The sequence below is a fragment of the Prunus avium genome, chromosome 2, assembly GCF_965620075.1.
Source record: "Prunus avium chromosome 2, drPruAviu1.hap1.1, whole genome shotgun sequence".
Taxonomy (NCBI): domain Eukaryota; kingdom Viridiplantae; phylum Streptophyta; class Magnoliopsida; order Rosales; family Rosaceae; genus Prunus; species Prunus avium.
In genome coordinates this window covers 38,442,067-38,452,619 of record NC_142285.1, presented here as the reverse complement: position 1 = coordinate 38,452,619, position 10,553 = coordinate 38,442,067, and the positions used below count along the sequence as shown (strand labels likewise).

At 38.3% G+C, this 10,553-nt stretch overlaps 2 protein-coding genes across 5 annotated transcripts; both read left to right on the top strand.

Moving 5' to 3' along the window:
- Positions 1 to 197: 197 nt before the first annotated feature.
- Positions 198 to 4,908, top strand: LOC110745950 (SET domain-containing protein). 3 transcript variants are annotated; one of them, XM_021946113.2, is made up of 13 exons: positions 198 to 577; positions 683 to 790; positions 903 to 962; positions 1,217 to 1,324; positions 1,442 to 1,511; positions 1,749 to 1,789; positions 1,897 to 1,977; positions 2,146 to 2,181; positions 2,727 to 2,810; positions 3,436 to 3,569; positions 3,900 to 3,988; positions 4,100 to 4,248; positions 4,584 to 4,908. In XM_021946113.2, exons 1-13 carry the CDS (start codon positions 293 to 295, stop codon positions 4,797 to 4,799), a joined length of 1,461 nt encoding a protein of 486 aa, XP_021801805.2. In that variant the 5' UTR covers positions 198 to 292; the 3' UTR covers positions 4,800 to 4,908. The 3 variants fall into 3 exon arrangements, with proteins under 3 accessions (XP_021801805.2, XP_021801804.2, XP_088105851.1); XM_021946112.2 differs by having other exon boundaries at positions 680 to 790; XM_088249725.1 differs by lacking the exons at positions 1,897 to 1,977; positions 2,146 to 2,181 and having other exon boundaries at positions 680 to 790.
- A 624-nt stretch (positions 4,909 to 5,532) lies between these two features.
- On the top strand, positions 5,533 to 9,203 carry LOC110745949 (serine/arginine-rich splicing factor RS2Z33-like). Of its 2 annotated transcripts, none has more exons than XM_088248295.1 (7): positions 5,533 to 5,653; positions 6,471 to 6,582; positions 7,343 to 7,382; positions 7,576 to 7,671; positions 7,967 to 8,163; positions 8,270 to 8,350; positions 8,552 to 9,203. In XM_088248295.1, the coding sequence occupies exons 2-7, from the start codon at positions 6,476 to 6,478 to the stop codon at positions 8,958 to 8,960; spliced, it is 930 nt and encodes a 309-aa protein (XP_088104421.1). In that variant the 5' UTR covers positions 5,533 to 5,653; positions 6,471 to 6,475; the 3' UTR covers positions 8,961 to 9,203. The 2 variants fall into 2 exon arrangements, with proteins under 2 accessions (XP_088104421.1, XP_088104422.1); XM_088248296.1 differs by having other exon boundaries at positions 5,626 to 5,653; positions 7,137 to 7,382.
- Positions 9,204 to 10,553: the final 1,350 nt, after the last annotated feature.

Genomic DNA, 10,553 nt, shown 5'->3' with positions numbered 1-10,553 from the left:
CAAAATTTTTCAGAATTTTTATATTTATAAATAGCTAGTCATATTTTTCACTTCCCACGCTAAAATTAATGATTTAAGTATAAAAAATAGAAAATAAATAGTAATTGTCCTTGCCCTTGCCCTTTGGAGTGGAAACAAAAAAGGCCAGAGCTGCCACTATTCACAAAAAAAGTGACAAACCTTGCCTTGCCTTTGCCCTGCCCTTGCTTTTGGGGGCGGAGATGCTCTTAGGCCAATATAGCGCCAACACTCTACAGAACCGAAAACGACGACGTCTGGTCCCAGCAACGCAATGCTGCTGGGAGCTCGAAAAATCAGCAAACACTGGTGTCCTCGTCGTCCAAATCTCAGCCTCTCCCATACTCCAAGCACCAAGCTCAACTCCCACATCTCAGCCTCGTTGCATTCTCTCTGTCAGGTCGAGGAATTGGACGACTTCTTGCCGTGGTTGGAGCGCAAGGCCAGCACCAAGATATCGTCCGTGCTTTCGATTGGGAAATCGGCCTACGGAAGGTCTCTGTTTGCTTCGAAGACCATAAGAGCCGGAGACTGCATATTGAAGGTTCCATTCAACGCGGTATGTGGTGCCGTTTGATCTTAACACCAAAATCATTAAGAGTCTAATAACAGAATTAAGTATCAATTTATGGTTAATGAGTTTAGTTAATTGAAATTGCAGCAGCTAGCTCCGGATAATCTCAATCCTGAACTGAAAGCTTTGCTAAGTGATGATGTTGGCGATGTTGCCAAGCTGGCCATTGTCGTTTTGCTTGAGCAGAAAATGGGCCATGTAACATTACTGTTCTGTGGTTTACTTCATTTTTGGTTTTTATTTATGGTACTGGTTTACTTGAAAATGTGGAAAGATTTTGTTGCAGAGATTGAGGTTTTTGTTTATGCAGGATTCTGAATGGGCCCCTTACATAAGCCGTCTTCCTCGCCCAGAGGAGATGCATAACACAGTGAGTGTTATGCTTTTTAACTTGCCCCTTCCCATTCTTAGGCTCCTATTGGGGTTTAGATTAAATGTTCTTGGCATGTGGATAATGTTTTTGCTGGAGAAATTTAGCACGTTATGTTGTTATTCTGTCAATTGAAATAAGAATCTACCTGATATTAGTCCATAACGTGTTTTTAATTTGTATGGTTGTATACATTTCTTGAATCACAGCAATTTGCACCATATTTGACATGGATGTTATTTGTATATTCTTAGATATTTTGGAGCGAAGGTGAGCTGGAGATGATTCGTCAAAGCTCTGTGTATCAGGAAACAATTAATCAAAGATCTCAAATACAACAGGAGTTTTTGGCAATTAGGACGGTATGATGTACTTTGATTGTTTTATTCTCTAGCTAATGGTTTTGGGACATGGGGTTGTTGCACTTCTTCTTAGTTATTGCCTCTTAGATTATGAATATTGTTAAGATATATTTTCAGGCTCTCAAGAACTTTCCTGAAACATTCGAAAGTATCACCTATGAGGATTTCATGCATGCATATGCTTTAGGTAAGCAACTACGCTTTAAACCATTTACTTGTTCTAATCTGTCAGAATTATTTGCTCCAATTGCACTTAATTACAACTTTTGAATAAAATTAGGGAATGGTGGGGTAGGCATGTTACATGCTTTAGGACTTGGAGTGCCCCTAAAACTTTAAAATTGCATCCAAATTACTTGTGGCAGTTGCATCTCTTAAAGATCTTTTAAAACTTATTCTCGCTGGTTCGCCATGGATTTTACAGTTACTTCTCGAGCATGGGGAAGCACAAAGGGCTATTCCCTGGTAAACATTTATACAGATTTCAAGTAAATATTGTTATGATGGAGTTTAATTTAATGTGTGCCTTTTTGTAGTTGCATAATTGTTTGGATTATTAAATTATTCTCTAGATCCCATTTGCTGATTTTTCAAATCATGACGGGACTTCAGAATCAATTGTGTTGAGTGATGAAGACAAACTTTTTTCAGAGGTACCCTCTCTTTCTCTCGGTGTGTTGATTTTCTGCCATGCTTATTCATTTGGTAATAGGAATTCAGTCTGCACTCTTATGGAAATTAATTATTTTTTATTTCATTTTTCTTTCTTTTGGTTTAGTTATTGAGATAAGTTGTGGCATATGCTACTTGTTTCTGGGCAGGTACTTGCTGATCGTAATTATACTCCTGGTGAACAGGTTAGATGCTACTTAATTGGGATGACTTTCTCCCCTGTTTAAAGAATTACATGTACCCTTTTGAATTTTTTTTTTTGGTTTGAAAAATTGATGAATTTGTCTTTGTTTTTGGTAGATAGTTCATTAACATTTTCATTCATACTTGCGTTAGATGTGTCTTGTTTGGGTTTGAAATTTTCATGACCTTCTGCTAATTTCTTATGTATTTGTAGTAATGACTTAGCATAACTCTTAATTTAACATAGGATCACAGCACATGCACATAGGATCTTTGTTAGAGAAAAAAGCAACACAATAAATCTTGAGATATGCAGTGGGTTTAATGTTTAGAAATTACTGGAAGTTCGGTTTTCATTACTGTCTGTCATGTATTGTCTTTTCATAAATCTCCCATATCATGCTTTTGTTCCAGCATGCGTTTATATGTTATGAATGGATAATATACATGGCAACATCCTGGGTTGTAACTCTGTGACTATGGGTATGTTGCAGCATTACTCATCTATAGTTGTAACTCTAGACTTCACTTTGATATATTTGTATAGGTACTAATAAGATATGGAAAATTTTCAAATGCTACCCTGCTGTTGGACTTTGGGTTTACCCTTCCATACAACATTCATGACCAGGTCAGTCTTGGTCTTCAATTTGAGTATTCACAACACATGCTTTGTTATTGCGGGATAATCTTTCTGTAGCTTAATTTATACTTCTTGTTTGATGTATTTTTCTGACCAAACCAAAAATATAAAAACTTGATGTGTTTTATTTAACACATCGACTAAAAGTTTGTTTTAATAACAGAACTAGCTCTGTTTTTATTTTCAGAATTTTTGTTTTTGGGCCTAGTACTTAATAAAAACGTCTGTGATAAGTTTTTTCCTTTTGGGTCTGAACCTCTTTGATAAGTTGGATTGGCTTTCATGGTAGCATATATACTACAATTCAGGAGTCTTGAGTTTGAGAGTTATGAAACTCGGTCAGTGTTCCTATAAGCTTCTGGTCTTGTTTACATGTCGTATAGATGCTTATAACATATCGATTGGGAATTATTGTGAAGAGAATCTCCATGTGCCCCAAAAGTATTGTCATTAATTGTTTTGTTTCCTTAATTTTCTAGTACAAACATGACTATCATCTGATTGGACTCCACCTTCACATAAACGATATTAGGTAAATCAGATTTCCTTTCTTTAAAAAATTCCCTCAAAAATTGAAGTTCATTGTTAGGGGTGCCTGTGGCTCTATTTTCAGGTCCAGATCCAGGGCAGCATACCTCATCATGACAACCTTCGTGAAATGAAGTTGGAACTTTTGAAGAGACATCACAGACCAGTCAGTAAAGATGACAATGGTTTCAGCTCTTCAATGGATTCTTTCACTATCAAGTTGGTAGTGATGCATGGACTTATCTCTCACTTTTTTCCCCTTTTCCTTTTCCCCTCTTCCTGTTCCTTTGCCTACATGATGGTCTTTATCCCTTGCATCTAGTGGCACTTTGTGAAGTCACCAAATATTCTGTTTTTTGTGTTTATATATTGTGCACTTGTTCACTTAAATCACTACTGGCAAAGTCTTTGTGAGCTTAAGTAGTTTACTGGTTAGTTGCTCTATGGCTGTATATAATAATGTTGTTTATTTGGTTTATCCGCATGTTGACATGATATCTTGTGATGAAAAATCTATTTCTGATTAATAATAATCCTGTCACCGCATAGGGAAATCAGGTCTGGTAGTGGAAAAGGGAAAGGAATTCCACAATCACTTCGTGCATTTGCTCGTGTTCAATGTTGCACCTCTCCTCAAGGTGTGTTTCATGTTACCTTGGTGTCATGCATTGTTTGATATGATTCCGAGCTCATTTTACCCTTTTATGACCACATCATTAAATTTTTCTTCATTGTTTCTTGGTATTCAGAACTTAGTGACCTGGTCGAGGAAGCTGCACAACATGATGGACGATTGGCTCGGCGTCCTTTAACGAACAACTGCAGAGAGATTAAAGCCCATCAGATGTTGATATCAACATTAACCCAATTAGCTGAGGATTATGATGCATCTGTTAAGGTAGAGATGCTAATTTTTCAGCCCTTTCTTTCTCTGATTCTTTTGCCGAATGTGCCTAATCTAAGTCCAACAAGAGTTCATTATTTTTTGTTATAATGCATTATTTCACGCGACAGTACACCAATTACAAATGTTGCTTAAATTTGTTTGCTTATCTCCAACAGAGGTATGTTGAATCAGCTGCATATTGTAACATATTTGCCTCATAGGCATTTGGGCAGCAGTAATAAACATATAAAGAGGGTGGAATAACTTATGCTCATCTTTGATTTACGTATGCACATCTGAATACACATGTAGTAACTCGTTTTTGTGCTTTTTGAGTGCATGCATAGTCTTTGGGGCCGGTGAGTTCTCCTGTTACGTGTGAAAGACTTTCTCACCGGAGGCAAATGGCTCAGGATCTCCTTAGTGGCGAGCTTCGTATCCTCGAATCTGCTTCTGCGTGGCTAAAGAACTACTGCGCAACCTTGATGGCAAGTGACTGCCATAGAGATGGTGTATGTTCTACAAAACTACCAAGGAGCAGAACTGAGAGGGGAGAGATGTAATATAATAGGACTGTATCAGTGAGATCAAACACTGGTACAAGTTGTAGATTCATATCAAACTGTATGCCCCGGGTATATTTGGATTTCCTTGTGAATGTTTTGTTTTCAAGTGTATGATGCTATATTTGTAATTTGATATCCTCTTATTAGATTTAAAATTTATTCGATATTTACACATGTAGTACCCACTTTCTACTTAGTCGGAGGATGTCCGGAGTTGATTTTTTATTTGCGTACAAGCTATAGTCTAAACTATAGGGGATGAAGATTTCTCACACACACACAACTATGATGTCATGGGAATTCGAACTTGAGATCTTTGATCTGCAAGTCAAAGCTCTTTTCCACTAGGCTAGATCCCGTTGGCAAAAACGAGTTTGGAGTTGATAAAACAAAATAATTGCAAGGGGGTCACCAACCAAATCTAAAATTGTAGAACCAATTAGTGAGAGAAACTTTGTGTTCGAAATTAGCAAAAGCATCAGCCACCAAATTCGTTTCTCGGAAAATATTGGTTTTTTCACTATTCGGAAAAAAATAAATTGGTTTCTATTCGATCTATATTAGTAAAGTGGATAAAAGAAAAGAGAAAACAAGAAAAACAAACTGAAGTGAAAGTGAATAAAAAGAGAAAGACGGTGTGAAAACTTTATTTTATTTTCATCTCCAGCAGTCATTGTCTTGTCGGCACTCAGCAGCATGGTTGGACTCGTAAATTTAAACGAATTGAAGGGTTGTTACAAATACTTGTCTTTAAAAATCTTATCCTGCGCTATAAATACAAAGAGAGGAAAACAAGTTCGTTTTGCTGAAAGAAATCTAGGGTTGGATACTGCTAGCCTCGTCTTCTTCAGGTGCGCCTCTTTCCCTCTCTCTTTTTCTTCCCTGCAACAATTTCTGAGATTTAGGGATTTATATTTCCGATTAGATTTACTTCCAACCTATTCAGTCTTTTTATTTTTCCGAATTTCTGTGGTCAATGAGCTACCAAATAGATGAATTCCAGGACACAGAAAAAGGATTAAGATTCGGCTATTTTTGTTGTATGTGTATGCATAGTTTGTGATATTTTTGGTTGAATTTTTTGTTTTGGTCGAAAATATTTTTGGTTGAATTGGCCATGAATATATTGAAGTATGCTTGAATTATGCATATGAAGTATTTAGGTTATATCTTTGGCTTCTGGATTGAAGCTTTTTTTCCCCCTTGGTCTGTTTATACTTTTTATTTTTGATGACCTTTCGGCTAGCAAAATAGGAAAAGAGTTTTGTGGGTCTGTATCTCAGGGAGCATAAATGGCACTATTCATTTAATTTGTATGTCTGCATTCTCTTTATAGAAATCTGTGAAATTAGTGGTTTGGTTTTTAGAATTTGGTATTTGGTATTTTTCTCATTTTATTCTTTTTTCTTAATTTTGTTTCCACCAAGAATAATATGGAACATTGCTTTGCTATGAATCCAAACAACTTATTCGAGTGTTATCTTATGGATTCTGTAATAAGCTTGGTTATTTACCTCCTTGTACGGTTTGGGATGCAATCCTTTTTTTTTTTTTTTCCCATCTTTATTTCCAAGATGAATTTCTGAATATGTAATTCCATATGTATGCTTTTAAAGTTGTGAAATAGTGGGTATGGTTGCGCTCAAAGATGACTCATATTTGTTGCAGGTAAGATGCCTCGACATGATGACCGTCATGGTGGATCACGGCTCTATGTTGGTCGCTTGTCATCACGGACAAGATCACGCGAACTTGAAGACGTATTTAGCAGATATGGAAGGTTAGCAAAATGATTTTTATGAGTTATAGGAGATTCCTTGTGTTTTGGGATGGTTATGTTACATAGAAAAAAAGGGTTAGACAATTCTTGATTGTTCTGCTTGGTTGAATGCTTCATGAGTTTTCACAGTTCAATGGAGTATACGCGAGTCTGTCCTTTTGTCATTGTTTTTCCTGTTTGCAATTCCATACTGTATTACCGTCATGTACAAATCCATAAGACTCATTGGGACTTCCAGTTCCATTAAATAAGCAAGCATCATTGAGAATATATGTTTGTGTATTTACCCATTCGACACTCTATGCAATTAACAGTGAATAAATCCTATATTTGTATTCCTATCTGCTTTTGGGTATTTTGCCGTCTTTTACTTTCTGTGCTGGATTAGTGGTCATTGGAGGTTGTCCAAATTTAAGAATATGGTTTTTAGGAGACAATGAAACCTTTGCCAAGCCAGTGCTTGTGCTACTTAAGTGTGTATTTCTTCTATCTTCGTGAGAACATTTCACCCCTCCACGTGTCCCTTTGGTTTAACTTCAATGATCTTGTTGAAGGTTTCTTGGCTTTTGCCAAACCTGGAGGTCTTGGTGAGAGGTCCAATTGGTGGATTTGGCGAGTCTTTCTATAATATTATTGCGTTTTTTAATGGAAATGGCAACAATCTCAAAGTGGTGTTTAGTTGATCTGTGAGGGGCGAAGTATCATCCCTTTGATGCTTGTGTCATGATGGCCTTACTGTTTCTGGAACCCGTTTACGCAGAGTACGTGATGTGGATATGAAGCGCGACTTTGCCTTTGTTGTATGTTATTCTGTACCCTTCTCTCTCTTTCTCTCTCTCACTTACACATAGGCGCACACATGCACGGGCATGTGCTCATCCATTCTTCCACTTGATTATTGTGGTTTCATCATCTATTTCCTTCTCAAATGATCTGTTTTATTTTTGCAAATTTTATCTTCCGCTTGTTCTATCTTTTTTTACTTAAAAACAGGAATTTAGTGACCCTCGGGATGCTGATGATGCAAGATATAGCCTGAACGGTCGGGATGTTGATGGGAGCCGTCTAATTGTGGAATTTGCAAGGGGGGTATGTTCTGACTTATTTGCTTAGAATGCTTCTCATATTTTGGCAATGTGTGCTACTAGTATATTATTGCCAGTGGTTCCTGACCCATGTTTTTTGTTTGATTTTTGTTATCATGCATTGCAGAGTTTAACCCCTGAATAGTTGTTTGCCCAATTGATGTATCATTAAATAAAGTGGCATGGGTCTAGTTTTATAATTATTTTTTGTCTTGCCTGATATTTGTGCTCCCTCCCTCCGCTCGTAATGTAGCAGAAAGTGTTACTAATATTTTGCTTGATGTCTGGCTTGCATTCAGGCACCACGCGGTCCTGGCGGATCTCGTGAGTATCTTGGGAGAGGGCCTCCTCCTGGATCAGGACGCTGTTTCAATTGTGGACTTGATGGGCACTGGGCTCGAGATTGCAAAGCTGGGGACTGGAAGAATAAGTGTTATCGATGTGGAGAACGAGGGCACATTGAAAGAAACTGCCAGAATAGTCCAAAGAAAACCAAGTGTGTGCTCTCTCTCTCTCTCTCTCTCTCTCTCTCTCTCTCTCTCTCTCTCTCTCTGCCTTTTGACATTCTGCAGTTCTGATTTATTTATTTATTTTATATGCAGAGGGCGTAGTCATTCACGTTCACCAAGTCCAAGGCGAGGCAGAAGTCGAAGCCGTAGTTACAGCAGGGGTCATAGTTACAGGTTTATCATCATCCCTTTTCTCATGAGATTTTTCCCGGACTTTTTACTGCTTGCCTTTGATCTGTGCCTGATCTGTCAAAGGTCTTTGAAGCAAATCTTTGGCGGGAGTAGCGGGTTTTGAAGTATCTATGTGATATTGACCTATTTCTGCATAATTTTGGTTTAAACTCAATCATTCTTTTCTTCTTTTTTAATGTGCAGTCGATCCAGATCACCTGTGAGGAGAGAAAGGAGTTTGGAGAGAAGATCAAGGAGTCCTCAAGACAGCCGGAGCCCTAAGAGGCGTAGGGCTTCACCACCACCATCCAAGGGGAGGAAGCACGATCGTACACCCGAAGGGAGGAGCCCACGAGTGAGGGGTAGCCTCTCCCCCCAGGATCGCAGATCCGATTACAGTAGGAGTCCCAGGGGAAAGAGTAGAAGCCCTATTAACGATGTTGAAGGAGACAAGAACGGGGATAGAAGGCATAGAAGCCCTGCTGAAGAAAATGGTCACAGCCGCAGCCGCAGTCGCAGTCGCAGCCCAAGCCCCATCCGCAGGGGTGATAGGAGCCCTGTTGAAGATGATGAAGATAACCATGGTTCTCCAAGAGGCAGTGAATCAGCTTGAAAGCAGTTTGATGGCATATATATGCTGGTTTTACATGAACATTAGTGTGACAATTTTCTTGCTTTCAAGTGGAACTTTTTCAATATTTTGTTTCCTAGCCCAAAATTGTAATTCTCTTTTAAGATGATGAATTTGGATTTCTGTGGGGGCAATAGGTAATTTATGATTCGGATCCAGCAATTTTCGGTGTGACATATTTACAAGAATTTCTGAAGCAACCAATTAGTGGAGTTTCTAATGTTACCATAGTTTGTCAACTTCTTCACCGATGTCTCTCAGCCACCAACGCGTACAAGACACAGGCTTGTTTTTGTTTTTCTTTCCCCGAACCGAACAGGATTAATATAATACTTATCAGGCAAGAGGAGAATATAAACAGAGAATTATTAGAGGTTGATTTGCCGACAAATTTTGTTGGAAGTAGGCGACACACATGTTATTTATCTCAGACTAACAAATGTACCTTGCTTGTTATTATTTAAAAAATTTATTATTGTTGTTTTCGGTTGCAATGAGTCCGGCCTCTCTGGGATATCAAGAGAAACTGGGTTCTACCTCTTCTCCCCTTTGATACTCTCCATAAACTTGTGCAATCCCTCAAGCTCCACGGCTACTAGTTCCATGGATGGATGGCCTTGCCTTCCTTTGTAACCCCAAACATCTTTTTGCCAGAGCCGCCACCTTTTTGGCTGTCTCAGAAGTTGCTTCATAGACTATTATTTGAGCATCAAGAATTTGGTTCAAGCGACCCTCTTCCACTGAAGTTCGAAATAAGCTTGCCAGGTTCACAACACTAGTCCCAGGAGGAGAAACTGGCTTTTGAATTGTTAGTAGCTCCACTAGGACAACTCCAAAGCTATAGACGTCACTCTTTTCTGCTAGTCTTTTTCGAAAATGAGGGTCAAAGTATCCTTCCTTTGAAATTGAGCTAATATAATTTGAGCTCAAATAAGGTTCATTGAACAATCGTGATTGTCCAATGGCAGACAACTTTGCCTTGTAATGATCATCCAATAGTATATATCAAGAGAAACCAAATGTGGAAGAATTGATTTCATTGTATATTCACAGAACAAGAGTTACAGCTTTATACTAGAATTGTACAAGACATTCCTATTCTATTGCCTACAATTACGACTAACCAAATACAGAAATAGGTAAGTAAATAACTAAGAATCAATTTACAATATTGACTGCTTATTGTGTGCGATCTTCTTTAACACTCCCCCTCAAGTTGGAGTGTATGTTTATGACACCCAACTTGCTGAGCAATACTTCAAAGTGTGTCGAACTCAATGGCTTAGTGAACAAATCGGCTGGTTGATTCATGGTTCGTATGTAAGCTGTTCGTACCATCTCTTCTTGAATCTTTTCGCGCACTAGGTGACAATCTATCTCTATATGCTTCGTTCGTTCATGGAATACCGGATTGGAAGCAATATGCATAGCGGCTTGATTGTCGCAGAAGAGTATAACTGGTTGTGTGTGGTTTACTCTCAAATCCTTTAAGATGTTCTTCAGCCATGTAATCTCACAACAAGTAGTGGCCATAGAACGGTACTCCGCCTTTGCACTTGATCGAGATACCGTGCT